This window comes from Mobula birostris, chromosome 23 (assembly GCF_030028105.1).
Source record: "Mobula birostris isolate sMobBir1 chromosome 23, sMobBir1.hap1, whole genome shotgun sequence".
In the NCBI taxonomy this organism is placed as follows: Eukaryota; Metazoa; Chordata; class Chondrichthyes; order Myliobatiformes; family Myliobatidae; genus Mobula; species Mobula birostris.
This window is the reverse complement of record NC_092392.1, coordinates 53,940,399-53,956,325: the sequence shown is the minus strand read 5'-3', so window position 1 is coordinate 53,956,325 and position 15,927 is coordinate 53,940,399. Positions and strand designations below refer to the sequence as shown.

Below are 15,927 nucleotides of genomic sequence, written 5' to 3'. Positions count from 1 at the left end.
CCTGCTCCTTTTTTTCATCTGTGTGCCAGTCCCCCATTGCCCCTCTGCCTGCATTTTTTTGCACTATGTCCTGAAACGTACTATCCACAAAGCACTCAGTTCATGGATATACTGGGGTGACATCAACTGTTACTCAACTTCCAAAGCTTAGAACACAAGCTCCTCCAACTGATGACACTTCCTACACCTCTGGTTGTCCAAGATACAGAAGATGCCGTGGAGTTCACTCATTGCACAGGAGGTTACTTGAGTTAACCTGCAGGAGCTTGTAATGGCCTTGATCTATGTTTAAATCACATTCTTGTTACTCATTAGGCCAGTTTCCTGCATCCCCTTTACTTGCCAGACTTTATTTTCCCAGTGTAATAAATAATCTTGCAACATTAATATTGTTACTTATCTAATGTTATACCGTTTGTTCCAAACTTGATGGTGGTGGTGATTGTTACATTTGACACTTCTTCGAACACCCAAATATACAACCCCGGTACTTGATCAAAATTGGAATTGACTTATTATTGTCAAATGTACTGACATACAGTGAACATCTTCTGTTTGTGTGTCACTCAGGCAGTTCATATCATGCATTAAGTGCTTTGATGTAGTAAATGTTCAAATTAAATTTATGATCAAAGTTTGTGTCTGTCACCATATTCTATCCTGAGATTCGTTTTCTCAGAGCAGGAGATGGATCTCAGCACAGTATATGGTAGTAAAAAGAAAAGAGGATGCTGAATATAGGGTAGCAGACTCTGGACATGTTTAGTCATTTACAAGTTCACAAACAAGAGAAAATGTGCAGATATTGGAAATCGAGGCAACACATTCAGGATGCTTAGGAACTCAGCAGGCCAGGCAGAATCTATGGCAAAGAGTACAGTCCACATTTCGGCCCAAAACCCTTCATCAGTCCACGCTAGTTTTCATCAAATTCACATTAGCTTTCTGTAACCAATCCATGCGTCCAGAAGACTGCCATTTCTGTCCTTGATAGTTGTTTTGAAATCTCCCACTATTAAGGCTAAATTGACTGGTCTATATTCACCAGGTTTATCCCTGCACAATTCCTTGAATGAGTTTTTAACCCATCATTTACACAACTTGAACCTTCTTGACCTCTAGAAATAAAACTTAGCATTCCAGAGGTCTTTCTGATTATTTTCTGTACCTATCGATGAAATCTCAATGGCTTTTTAAAAATCTGTCTCTGGGGTTCTGGTTTCACTTAGAAGACCAGCATTTATTGCTCATCCCTAACAGCACACACAAAAAATGTTGGTGGAATGCAGCAGGCCAGGCAGCATCTATTGGCAGAGATACAGTTGACGTTTCGGGCCGACACCCTTTGTCGGGACTAACTGAAAGAAGAGATAGTAAGCCTATGGACTCTCACAGCTACCTGGACTATTCCTCTTCCCACCATGTCTCTTGCAAAAATGCCATCCCCTTCTCGCAATTCCTTCGTCTCCGCCGCATCTGCTGTCAGGATGAGGCTTTTCATTCCAGGACGAAGGAGATGTCCTTTTTTAAAGAAAGGGGCTTCCCTTCCTCCACCATCAACTCTGCTCTCAAACGCATCTCTCCCATTTCACACACATCTGCTCTCAATCCATCCTCCCGCCACCCCACTAGGAATAGGGTTCCCCTTGTCCTCACCTACCACCCCACCAGCCTCCGGGTCCAACATATAATTCTCTGTAACTTCCGCCACCTCCAACGGGATCACACCACTAAACACATCTTTCTCTCCCCCCCCCCTCTGCTTTCCGCAGGGATCGCCCCCTACGCGACTCCCTTGTCCATTCGTCCCCCTCATCCTTCCCTACCGATCTCCCTCCCGGCAGTTACCCTTGTAAGCAGAACAAGTGCTACACATGCCCTTACACTTCCTCCCTCACCACCATTCAGGGCCCCAGACAGTCCTTCCAGGTGAGGCGACACTTCACCTGTGAGTCGGCTGGGGTGATTTACTGTGTTTGGTGCTCCCGATGAGGCCTTCTATATATTGGGGAGACCCGACGCAGGCTGGGAGACCATTTCACTGAACACTTATGCTCTGTCCGCCAGAGAAAGCAGGATCTCCCAGTGGCCACACATTTTAATTTCGCATCCCATTCCCGTTCTGATATGTCTATCCACAGTCTCCTCTAATGTAAAGATGAAGCCATCAGGTTGGAGGAACAACACCTTATATTCCGTCTGGGTAGCCTCCAACCTGATGGCATGAACATTGACTTCTCAAACTTCCATTAATGCCCCTCCTCCCCTTCGTACCCCATCCCTTATTTATTTATTTATTGTTGTTATTTTTTTTTCTTTCCCCCTTTTTTTCTCTCTTTTTTCTCCCTCTGTCCCTCTCACTATAACTCCTTGTCCAAACTCTGGGTTTCCCCTCTCCTTTTCTTTCTCCCTAGGCCTCCCGTCCCATGATCCTCTCCCTTCTCCAGCCTGGTATCCCTTTTGCCAATCAACTGTCCAGCTCTTGGCTCCATCCCTCCCCCTCCTGTCTTCTCCTATCATTTCGGATCTCCCCCCCCCCCCACTTTCAAATCTCTTACTAGCTCTTCTTTCAGTTAGTCCTGACGAAGGGTCCCGGCCTGAAACGTCAACTGTACCTCTACCAATAGATGCTGCCTGGCCTGCTGCGTTCCACCGGTACTTCTTGTGTGCGTTGCTCGAATTTCCAGCATCTGCAGATTCCCTCGTGTATTGTTCATCCCTATTTGCCTTTGTGAACTATTTACAGCTTTGTGCCTTACAAATCACTTTCAGCATCATCCTCTTGGGGTAGGTCTACAGACACATACAGCAGATTTTCAAAGACACTTCACTGTATCTTGGTACATATGACAACAATAAACCAATTACCAACTACATTCATAGCATGTAGTAAGCTATCTTTCAAGCCTGTGACTCTCTAAGAATAGTAGATGAATTTCAGCTCAGCTAAGAGGCTGGCATTTTTTTTTATCATCCAGATAATTGCGATGAAAGATGGAACCATCATTAGAGAAGGCACCTTGAAGGATTTTCAGCACCATGACGTAGAACTGTATGAGCAATGGAAAACCCTTATGAATCGACAGGATCAGGAATTTGAGAAGGTAATATGTGAAGCTCCAGGAAGCATCCTTGTGAATATATGCAACCAGCCGGTCAGTTGAACAACTTATAAGTCTGATTGCTAAGATTTATTTTCTGTTAACTGTAACTGAGAGAAAAATACAAGGAAACAGCACGCCTCTCATTTCTGGATTTAACTCCTCTCCTTCTCAGGGAAGTGTTCTTCGTGAGCCCAAGCAAAGCAGCAAGGCATGGTGAATGTGTAACAAAAACAGAAAATGCTGGAAATAACTTCTGTGGAGAGAGAAACAAAAATAATGTTTGAAGTTTAAGACCATTCAGAAAAAATAAAGTTAGTTTAGATGACAAGGTGAGAGAAGGTAATGGTGGAGCAAAGGAAATTCCCCTGTTAGGGTGAGACTAGATTACACTATGTGGGAGTTAAAGCTTAGCTTTATTTTGAAACATACAGTGAAATGTGTCATTTGCAACAAATCAAGTCAGTGTATGTCGGTATGCTTCCAGTACCAACGTAACATGTCTTCAATTCACTAATCCTAATGATTTTTTGGAATGTGAGAGGAAACCAGAGCACCTGGAGGAAACCCAGACTATTACGGGAGAATGTAAAAAAAAACCTTACAGATGGTGGTGTAAATCAAACCCCTGTCTTACTCAGTGACACGTTGCGCTAACTGCTACATTTTATAATCAAATTATGCTTCTTTATTTGTAGCAGAGTCTGGTTTTGCAATTGTGATCCAGGCTAAAAATCCATGAAACTGCCCGTAAAAGAAACACATTTACAGCAAATGTCAATGCCATGGTCACAAAGAAGGCTTTTGCTATCCTTCACTGTCTTCAATGCCAGTGAAACACAAGGGCAAGCAGTTTCAAAAGCCATCAAAATCTACAAGGAGTTTAATAGTCACATCCACAGTTGACTTTACCAGGACATAGAACACTGTTGTCCATCTTCGGGAAAGGCATCCTAATGTATAGTGCTAAATGTCTACAAAAGTGGACAATGATGTTATTAGCCTATGATTTTGACATCAAGTACAGATATGATTTTGAAATCAAGAACCATGGGTGTTAAAGTGGCATAGCCCTGGTTGACGCCTATGCCAAGTAACCAAAGGTCAACAAAGACACATCCTACTATTCAACATCTGCTGGAAATCTTCAGCCCCTTTGGGATGCCAGAAATGTTCGTTTCTGACAATGGCACCCAATTCAGTTCCCAGTGGTTTGCTGTATTCTGCCAGAACAGTGGAATTATCCACATCTGCTCACCTCTTATAATCCACTGTCCAACAGTGGATACCTTCAAACAATCACTTCTGAAATCAAGAGGGGTAGGAACATTGGCTGAGCTTCTTTACACATTTCTGCTGACATATCGAGTCACATCGCATCCAAGCCTTGAGAGGAAGTCTCCAGCTCAAGTGCTTTTGTGAAGAAAACTGTGCACAGTGTTGGATGCAATGCTGCCATAGCAACCACATCCAAGACAGCAGATGGTCAGGTGCTCAAAGGCAGCCACACTGACCTTGGTCGAAGCGTGAAATCATTCATGTCTGGATCTGCAGTGTGGCCAGACAGTATCACAATGGGCAAGACCCCTGGATACCGGGCCAGATTGTCAAACAGATGGGGAAAGTGGTCTACGAAGTTATCGTAGGTCGACGTCACTTGCATCGCCACGTCAACCAGTTGCGACCATGTGCTCCCAAAGGCCCAAGTTTGTCGGACAGATCATCAAACACAGAGCTAGACCTTTCATCTCTTACTGGAAGTGTTTGATTTACCCTGACTGAACTAACCTCCAGCATGAGCACAGTTGCAAGCAACATCGCAACAAGCAAGTGACAGCCTGCTACTACTAAGAAGGAGTGGTCACCAATGGAAGCAGCCTGTTCCAATCCAAATCAACCCTTGTCTCAAATCCTGCAGGTAATCATCGTCATGAAGGAAGTATTACAATGAGCTGAAACAGCTAGCACTCATTGGTCAACTGAAACCAATCCCAGGCTGACTTTCTCTGATTGGTCATTGTTCATATCAACATCTCGAATGTTCTTGGGTAAGGTATTTAAATAGTCATGCTTTGGGATGTACTGTTGAGTTTTGAGATTTTTGTAGTTAAGTAGTTTTACTGAATAAAGGTTTATTCAACTTCTGGCTTTGTTCTATCTCCTGGTGTCGAGTCTCATCCGTAATTATACATGAGTGAAAGCAACACCAGTGACCTGATCTTGTCTAATCTGTGGAATGCGTTTGGGAATGTTTATGCCCTGGCCTGATAGACTATTTGTTTGTGTTGAGTAGGCAGCAAAGCATTAGCTCACTTTGTATTCCCTTAGCTGCTTCTAGATATTCAGTTCCAATGGTTACTTCAGAATGGAATATCAGGATTGGAGTTCGTTAGATTAGAGAGCAAAAGCAAAATATACCCCGGCACTTAAGTCTTGTTTTGTCATCAGTACTGACCTATTGTAAAATAACATCCTTTCTGCACCTGGTCATTCTGAGCCTAAGGATGCCTCTGCACTGACATTTCTCATTTGTTTATGAGATGTAGATATTGTGGGCAAGTTCAAATTTTATTAACCACCACTAAAATTCCCCAGAAATCAGTCCGGGCAGATGATCTCAACCCAAAGTGCAATCTGTGTCTCTGTCTCGACAGACGCTGTCTGACCTGCTGAGTGCCTCCAGCAGCAATTTTATTTGATTTCCAAATCTGCAGTCTCTTTTGTCTCTAATTTACATTTGAACTCATTGACTTGTTTGGCCGTATAGAACGTAGTTTTAAATCAGTCATGCTCTTCTGCCGTGAGAGTCAAACCTTTGTCTCCAGGTCTTGGGATTCTCATCTAATCATCAGACTGCTACGGAAATGTAAATGCAGAGAAGTGTAGGGAAAGTGATCGATATGATATTGCTTTTCTAACAGTATGGCTTAGTTTTAAAAAGTATCCTCCCAAAAAAATGTAATGTTTAGCAGTAAAAGAGAAGATAACTGTAAGGTGGCATTGGATAATTTAATCATACATGCACAAATACCCACTGCCTTTAAATTCAAGAACCTTTAGTGTGAACCCTGACGTGTAATGTGACATTATTTTAATTGAATTTAACAAGACTCTTTCTGTGTTGGTTCAGGAAACAGAAGGTGAAAGTCAGACAATTCTTGAAAGGAAAACCTTGCGCAGAGCGATGTATTCTCGAGAAGCCAAAGCTCAAATGGATGATGAAGATGAAGGTTGGATTTTTTGGTCCTTACTGGTTGCTTGCTATTGAATAGTGCCACTCCTTTCTGGTCCAGAACTATTAGAAAAGGAGGGTTAAAATAGCTGTGGGTCATTTAATCAATGACGTCTCATGAGGTGGGAACCACTTGACCTCCCTTGGCAATTATTTGGGAGGGTTAGCCCTGAGATAGAGGCAATTAAAATGACCACCAGCCCTATCTCCACCACCTTCACCAACTCCAACCCCAGTTCTTGTGTACCCTGGTCTAGTCTTATGCAAACCAGATTTGACAAAACGTAGGCAGAGATCAGAGAGGAGATTCTCCAGCATTCTCACTGTCCCATGTCTCATCTGTACCTCTGGATGAGGTAAAAAGTAGACACTTACAGTGTCCAGAAGTTGAGTAGAAACAAGATATACTAAAACTTTAGCACATTTCTTACCAGCAACCATTCGCCAGTTTGGTGAGAAGTGAATGTTACCTTATCATTTCCATCAACTATCCCATCAATGCCACCTGACCACATGTTAGGGCTGTGTTTCTTTAGGAGATACAGTAATGCCAAAGGAGTTCCAACTAGGATGATGTTGTAAAGCTGTAACAGGACTTTTACTGGCAAAGAACATAGAACATAGAAATTTATAGTACATTACAGTCCCTTCCGCCCACAACGTTGTGCCGACCACGTAACGGACTCTAGAGACGGCCTAGAAGGCGCATAGCCCTCTATTTTTCTAAGCTCCATGTACCTATCTAAGAGGCTCTTAAAAGACCCTATCGTATCCGTTCCACCACAGTCGCCAGCAGTGCGTTCCACACACCCACCACTCTCTGTGTGGAAAAACTTACCCCTGACATCCCCTTGGTACCCATTTCCAAGCACTTTAAAACTATGTCCCCTTGTTTTAGCCATTTCAGCCCTGGGAAAAAGCCTCTGACTATCCACACGATCAATGCCCCTCATCATCTTATACACCTCTATCAGGTCACCATTCATCCTCCATCGCTCCAAGGAGAAAAGGCCAAGTACACTCAACCTATTTTCATAAAATACACCCTCCAATCCAGGCAACATCCTTGTAAATCTCCTCTGCACTCTCTCTATAGTTAGATAGATAGATAGATAGATAAACTTTATTAATCCCGAGGGAAATTTGGTTTCGTTACAGCCACACCAACCAAGAATAGAGTGTAAGTATAGCAATACAAATAAACCCCAGCAGTCAAACAACAAAATGCCAAACAATGCCAGATGGAAAATAAGTCCAGGACCAGTCTATTGGCTCAGGGTGTCCGACCCTCCACGGGAGGAGCTGCACGTTCGATGGCCACAGGCAGGAACGACCTCCCGTGCTGCCAAGTGTTGTATCACGGTGGAATGTGGCCAAAGTTCAACAGTAAAAAGTTCAATATCCGGTCTACAAACACGTTCCTCAATCGTAATATACCTCGGATTGCACCATCTGTTGTTAGCCAGATCAGTAAGCACCCCACTCCTTCACGCTGCTTACCGCTCTCGGTGCACTTCCGGTCAGGCGGAATGGTATTACCCACCGAACTCCTCTTCTCCAAAAGTCTCTGTTGTCTCAACCCAGTCCTCTTTCCTTGGCTTTGTGATCCCCCTCTGCCTCCTCTGTGTGTTTTCCTCCAGATTTCAGCAGGGGTGTCTGCCGCTCTGTTCGCTAAGCCGGCCGGAATTTGCCGGACTGTGGAATACACCATGCGACCTTGCTTCTGTCCCGCGTGTCTGGATGTAACCATTTCCAGCGCTAAAGAAAACCCAAATAAAACTCTCCCTACCAGCACATTAGAGAGGGTGCAGCTTCGACGTGTTACCGTGCAAAAAAAATACAAAAAATAACATAAATTAAAAGTAAGAAGAAGAAAGTAAAAGAATAGATCGGAATGGCTGTACCAGGCTGCATGCACGACCGGCGCATGCGCACTTATCCATATCCTTCCTGTAGTTAAGTGACCAGAACTAGAGAGTTAGTTAAAATTCTGTAGAGGTCCCAATATAAGCCCCAAATCTTCCATAACCAAAAATAGGCAATCCAGGAGTGCACAAGACACAAGAAAATTGTAGGATTAGGCCACACGGACCTTCAATCCTGCCCTACCATTCAAAATGGTCATTACTGATTGATACTGGCCTCAACTCCTCCTCTTTGCTTCTTCCTCTTCCTCTTTCCCATAGTCTTCAATTCCTCAATCTGTCAATTGTTTATCCTTTCCCACCTCACATATATCTAATGATCAGGCCTCCACTCGGGCAGAGAATTCCATAGATTCACCACCTTCTGGGAGGAGAAATGTCTACATACCTCACTTGTAAATGATTGGCCCTTTATTTTGTCTTTATATATATATCCTTGATTAATCATAAATCCGTGATTAGATTGCTGGTGTTAATCCAATGGAAAGCTAACATTTCAAATGGATATTACTGATGATATATAAACAAAGTGTTCTTTTGGCTGGGCTTTCCTCACCGCCAAACATATCAGTTAATTGACAATCCTTGGCAAGCTTTAGCAAAGGTATATCAATTCCATGTCATAGATCATTTGTTCAAAGACTAATGTTCTGAAGTATATTCAGCTGGAAAGCATATTGGGGTACAAGGAGTATGGATATACAGTACTGTGCCAAAATTTTAGGTGTATATATATATATATATATATATATACACACACAGGTGAAACCAGGTGAGGGGGAAGATGGGTGGGTGGGTGGGTGAGGGGATAAAAAGTAAGAAGTTTGGTGGTGAAAGAGTAAAGGGTTGAAGAAGAAGCTATTCTCCTCACTTATCCATCACCTCCCTCTGGTGCCCCTCATCCTATCATCTCTCACATGGTTCATTCTCCTCTCCTATCAGATTCCTTGTTCTTCAGCCCTTTACCTTTTCCACTTAACCTCTCCCAGCTATTCACTACATTGTCCCTCCCCCACCCACCCATCTTCCCCCTCACCTCGTTTCACCTGTCACCAGCTAGATTGTACTCCTCCTCCTCCCCCCCCCCACCCACCTTCTTATTCTGGGTTCTTCTCCCTTCCTTGCCAATCCCGGTGAAGAGCCTCAGCCAAAAAACTCAGCTGTTTATTTCTGTCCTTGGATGCTGCCTGACCTGACGAGTTACCCCAGTATTTTGTATGTGTTGCTCTGGATTTCCAGCATCTGCAGAATCTCTTCTGCTTATGAGCTTTAAGATATGTCTTCTGCTAGCTGGTATTTTCTTGAGTAGACAATAGCATATAGCTTTGTATGTTTAAAGAGAAATAGGCTGTAAGAAGTGAAAGCTTAAAGTAAAACTCTCTTTCTTCCAAGAAGCTGTGGGTCACCTGATGTGTTTGGAGTTGGGGAGGGAGGAGGTCGTCAGCTGAAATCTTTAAAACCAAATCTGGTAGGAGTTAGGAGGATTCTTGCTTCAAAGGTCATGAAGTGAAGGCAGTCACGGAGTTGCAGTCTGCTCAGCTACAACCCACTACAGTCCAGAACAGATTCCAATGGTTTTTATTTCTGCATTTTGATATAAAAGACATTCACAAGTTAATTGGTTTTTGAAGAGGTTATTGTGTATTATTTCATGTGCATGCTACTTTAAAACCATGCTGAATTCTCTTTTTGCATGATCATAAATGAAATAAAACATAATCAATGTATCAGTTTTCATTTTCCGCTTATAGGAAGCACTTCTTCACTTCTCCAATAGGTACTTCATGCAAAGTACTATTCTTTTATAGTGAAGGTGTAGTATCAGCCAAAATAAATGTTTCTTTCATACTCTGAGGATAGAAGAAGACGAAGAAGATGATGAAGAAGATAACATGTCTACAGTGATGAGGCTTCGGACAAAAATGCCTTGGCGAGCTTTCTGGAGATATCTGACCTCAGGAGGGTTCCTTCTGCTCTTCTTGCTTGTAATTTCCAAGTTACTAAAGCATTCCGTCATGGTGGCCATTGACTTTTGGCTAGCAAAGTGGACATCTGTCCATGTGAGCCAGCCATCATCAGAGAATGGTCAATCACCGGAAAAGGTAGGAACTTCCTCTGTAAGTGGTTGGGGTGTAATGATACAGAGGGACTCGGGAGGAGTGTACTACTTGGGAAACAAGAAGTTAACATGAACCCAATTTGGCATTCACCTGAAATGACAGCAACTTACATTTAGTTGATATTACAGTAATTGGAGGAGGTCGGTGGGGTGACAGTATGGAGATAGGTCAAGTAAGTGGAATTGGTGCAGAGTTTCACCCATTAACTTATTGAATGATAGAATAACTTTGATGAACAGAGTTGTCTACTTTGATGCTTTTTCTTGTGACCTTACATATTTGGGTTGGTGTCCAACTTGCTATGCAGGCATAAAGCTCCCTAACTTCAGGACATAATATGGCTTGGGTAGTTTCTCAACATGTTGGGTGACTCACCCATCAGAGGCAATATGATAAAAAACTGACCTTACATAGACAGAAGCATCCTGATACAGTACATCATACACCGCAGGGCCAGCGAAGAAGCAAAAACTTAATCCAAGAGGTGGCTTTTCTGACGAATGTTTGAGAGTATTCTTCCTTCAAATGAGAATGTTCATAAGCCACAGGTCTGGAGGCGCTTAACAGAGAATTGTTTAATAGGATGAATGGGAAGAGATGAAACGAAGTTTAGGTAAAGATGCAGAGCTTGGAGAAGCCAGTGCCTCATGTATGCGGGTCATCAAAAGTAGCAGGAGGATGTTGGGATCCTTGTTTTGTCTCAATTGAAAAGCAATAGATTAGAAAGTAAGGACGCTTTCGACAGTTTTATAAATTACTTGCTAGGCTTCAGAGGAAGTATTCAGTTCCAAGCATTGATGATAGGGTTGATGTCAAGGTCTTGTGAGTGAGCAGAAATAATTTGTTAAAATGGTCCAGGGATGAATGACATTTACCTGTTCGACTGTACAAGTGGGATGATGAGATCTGTGGAGGCTGCAGTAGTGTCCAGATGAACTTGACTGACAGACAAACTGCACTTTTCAAACCACTTCTGTATGTTTTTAATAAATGGACAGCTTGTTTCCATTCAATCATGATGAAGTTCCCACATGATGCCAGATTCTGGTTAAGTTTCTGAAAATGATTGGGATAACATATTTGTCTTCATCCGTGTGGTGTTTCTGCGGGGAATCCGAAGCGAAGCACTGGATGAGTAAAATGAGTTCAGAGAGTGGTGCGAATGTGGAATTCATGTCCACAAGGAGATGCAGAGGTAACCAGTAACGATAAGTTAAATCAGTGCAAGATATGTACCAAGCGTAAAAGTACATGATGAAAAGATGCAGATGTATAAGGTGTACAAGATAATAAGAAGAATAGATCAAGTGGAACCACCAGGGACTTTTTCCCAGGGTAGTAATGGCTAATACCAGGGGTCATGATTTTAAGGTGATTGGAGGAAAGGTTTTTATGAAGAGTGATGGGACTGTGGAATGCCCTGTCAAGGTGGTGGTAGAGGCAGATACATTAGGCGTATTTAAAGACTCTTAGGTAGGCAGATGGATGGTAAAAAAAAATAAAGGGCTATGCAGGAGGGAAGTCTTAGATTGATCATCCAAATACCATGTCCAGTTTCAGCTGCCTCCCCGTGTCCCTGGATCCCATTAGCTTCAAAAACATAGCTAATACTTTCTTGAGAATATTTATTGATTTGGTTTCAGCTCCTTTTCTGTGATAGAGAGCTCCACTGGTTCACCACTGTCTGAGAGAAGGCATTTCTCTTCAACTCAGTCCTAAACGGTTTACCCTCTGTCCTTAGATTACAGCCCCTGGAATTGAAATCCTTATCCATTCAGAGGAATAATACATCAGTCATGACTGGAATGGTGGAGCAGACTCATAGGGCCAAATGGCCTAATTCAGCTCCTGTGTTTTATGGCTTTATGGCAATCTGGAACATCCTCCCTATATCTAATCTGTCCAGTCCAGTTAGAATTTTGGAGGTTTCTATGAGATCTACTTTCATTCCTCAAAACTCTAGTGAATGTAAGCACAATTAGTCCAGTATATTTTGTTACATCAATTCTACCTCGGAGAAATCGGTATGGTGATTCTGACTGTAATGTGTAAGTGCAATATAATTTACAAAGGAAGTTTCATGCCTGTGGTTTTTTTTTTAAAAAGGGGGCAGGGGTAAAAGATTGATTTATTTAGTTGTCATTTTATCACTGGGTGAGTTTTTGATTATAAGCTTTTGAGATTCATTTAAAATAAGTTTATAATAAATTTAGAAAATAAAACGATTTAATAAACTCATTTTAAAAGTCCTTTTTGATGCATATTACTGTATGATTATTTACTCAGTACAGATTATATCCTTAGTTTTGTCAAAAATATGATGAATTCTTACTCTTTAAAATATCTTCTGAACAATCTAGAACTTTTCAATTTTGATGCAGTGATTTGAAATTTAGACCTTTTGCTGCATAATGGTTACCTAATCAGGTTAGAGTCCAAATAACTGTGTGGGTGATCTCTTTCAGGATGTTGACCCTCTTTCTCTATGTTCCTTAGGACAACCAAAATTACTGCAAAGTATCGTATAGCATCCTGTGCAGTGTGGGGATCATGTTGTGCCTCATTACATCTCTGACTGTTGAATGGATGGGCCTAACAGCAGCCAAAAATCTCCACCGTAATCTCCTAAACAAGATCATTTTAGCACCAGTGAGGTAAGCTGTAAAAAGTCTTGAATTACATTAATGAAAGAGAATTAATGGAGCATTAATAAAAATAACATACTTATATGGCACCTTAGTGTAGTGAAATATCTCAAGCACTTCAGAAGACATTTATTCAAATGTCTCTATGCCATATAAGGAAATGTTAAGGCAGATCAAAGAGGTTGGCTTTAAGTGTGTTCGTGAAAGAGAGAGAGGGAGAGAGGAACAGATATTTAAAGAATGAATTTCAGAGATTAGGAATTGGGTGTTTAGAGGCAGTTGTTAAAAGAATTAAGGAATGTACAATAGACCAGCACTCAAAGGACACAGAGAAGTTTGTCTAATACGAGGAGGGATAATCTTAAGGTGGAAAGTATAGTGGGATGTCAGAGGTAATTGTTTTTTAAACAAGAAGTGTTGGGTGTACTGAAAATGCTGACAACAGTGGAGGTAGAGGCAGAAAGATTAGGGGCATTTGAGAAACTTTTAGATAAGCACCATGGATGATAGAAAAATGGAGGGCTATGTAGGGGGGAAGGGTTATTTTGATCTTAGATAGAGAATGTTAAACGGTCAGAACAACATTGTGGGCCACAGAGCTTGTACTGTGCTGTAATGTTCTATGTTCTAAGCTGAAGTAGGATTATCATTTATGAATCAGAATCAGCTTTATCATCACTGGCATATGTTGTTTTGTGGCAGCAGTACAGTGCAAGACATAAAATATACTATAAATCATAATCAGAAATATTGTTAGAAGCTGTTCCAGAAACATTGAGTGTTGTGCCTTCAAGCTCCTGTACCTCCTCTCTGATGGCAGTAATGAGAATGTTCTGGATGCTAGTATCAGCCATTTAGATTTGAACAGAGGTTTGCAAATGATATAAATATTGCCTGTCCCGACGAAGGGTCTCGGCCTGAAACGTCGACTGTACCTCTTCCTAGAGATGCTGCCTGGCCTGCTGCGTTCACCAGCAACTTTGATGTGTGTTGCCTAAATATTGCCTTGCAGTTGTTAGGGATAAAAAAAACCCTTAAATAGGAAGAGGTCCAGTAGGGAGAATTGATAAATAAAATTATCTTGACAGAAGAATGGGATATTCAAGAACAGCAAACAAGACAAGGGAATACATGATAAATTTGAGGCATGCATTAACCATGTATCTTACAAAGTTTATCCTCAAGTTTCTTGTGGTGATGGGATCAATAACTGTGGTGGTTACAGCATGGAGTATAAAACCAGAATGGTATAAACCACTGAGTAAGGTGCACCTAGATATAGAATATAGTTCTGTTTACACACATTACAGGAAATACTTGATAAAACCCAAATGGATGCAGAGAAACTTACAAAGGCAATGTACAGTTGAAGATCAGAGGGGCAGAGGAGAGCTTCAGCTGAGGTGTATGCAATCCTCAGGGGGCTGGATAAGGTTAACACAAGGAACCTTAGTGACCAGGTGGTTTAGAATGAAAAGTCATTCGGAGAACGATTAGCTGTGAATTGGGTGAATATGTTTCACCAGAGTATGGAGGGGTCCTGGAAGAGTGGTAGAAGTAGACACCTTTACCACATTTAAAAAGCACTTGGTTCTTAAAGTGCCACAGCCCATAAGGTACAGATAAAGAGCTGGAGTAGTCAGGATAACTTTCTTCTTCTAGCATGGACTGTGGTGGGTCCAGTGACTTCCTTTGTGCCATGCATTCCCTGAATTTAGTGGTTCTGTCAGCTATCTGCTTGGTCTACACCCGGATACCAAAGTCCACATTGTTCAGGGCTTGGTTTCTAACTCCTTTTCCAGTGTATGTCCTTCTGGCCTCTGGCAGGAATGTAGAACATGGCACAGAACATGAAAAGGCCCTTCGGCCCACAATGTTGTGCCACACTAATTAACCTAATAATTCCTGAATGCACTCTGCCTGCACATGATGCATATCCCTCTGTTCCCTGCATCTTCATGTGCCTACCTGGGCATCACTGTTGTTCCTGCCTCTACCACCACCTGTGGCAGCACAATTCAGGTACGGAGCACATTTTGTGTGGATAAACATGCCTCGCAAGGCTCCTTTCAACCTTTTTCCTTCCACCTTCAGTGCATTTGTTGTTGTCCGACTCTTTGTGACCTCATAGACCATAGGATCCATAGGGTTTCATGATACAGAAGTGGACAGGCCTTTCTTGCACACAGATACTGCTGCTGCCCAGGTTGGGACCCGGCTGGGTTTGAACTCAGAACCATCTGCCTTGAAGCCCAGTGCTGATGCCACTACACCACCACCTCCCAGTATTAAACACTTCAACTTCAGGTAAAAGATACTATCTATGGCCCTGATAATCTTGGATATTTCTATCAGTTATCCATCAGCCTCTGCCACTCCAAAGAAATGATCGAAGTTTGTCCAACCTCTGCTTGTGCAACATGCCCTGTAATCCAGGCAGCATCCTGGTTAGTGCCTCCTGCACCTTCTCCAAAGCCTCCACCTCCTTGCTATTGGGGCGGCATAGAAAACTAGCAGTGAGCCTAACACTATTACAGTGCCAGAGGCCTGGGTTCAGCTCTACTGCTGTTTGATGGGAGTTTGTACGTTCTCCCCATGACATGTGGGTTTCCTCCAGGTGCTCCCATTCTCCACCCCCGCCCCCCACATCCCCAAGACCTACATATTTGTACGTTAATTTGTCATCTCAGTGTAACTGGGTGGTTTGGGCTTGTTGGGCCAGAAGGGGTTGTTAATGACAAAGGGTCTCGGCCTGAACCGTCAACTGTGCCTCTTCCTAGAGATGCTGCCTGGCCTGCTGCGTTCACCAGCAACTTTGATGTGTGGGGCTTGTTAACAAATGGGCTCTCTAAATACAATAAAGTACAAAAGGTGGCCAGGTAGCTAAACTGAGTAGAGTCTGGT

At 42.4% G+C, this 15,927-nt stretch overlaps 1 protein-coding gene across 7 annotated transcripts in view; it reads left to right on the top strand.

The window, feature by feature from the left end:
- Nucleotides 1-15,927, top strand: part of LOC140186899 (ATP-binding cassette sub-family C member 9-like) — a 193,634-nt gene that overhangs the window by 120,516 nt on the left and 57,191 nt on the right. For all 7 annotated transcript variants that reach the window (XM_072241652.1, XM_072241653.1, XM_072241650.1 and 4 more), the window contains 4 exons: nucleotides 2,979-3,104; nucleotides 6,232-6,331; nucleotides 10,119-10,360; nucleotides 12,875-13,032. In XM_072241652.1, coding sequence (XP_072097753.1) covers nucleotides 2,979-3,104; nucleotides 6,232-6,331; nucleotides 10,119-10,360; nucleotides 12,875-13,032 — 626 coding nt within the window. The remainder of the gene's footprint in view (nucleotides 1-2,978; nucleotides 3,105-6,231; nucleotides 6,332-10,118; nucleotides 10,361-12,874; nucleotides 13,033-15,927) is intronic.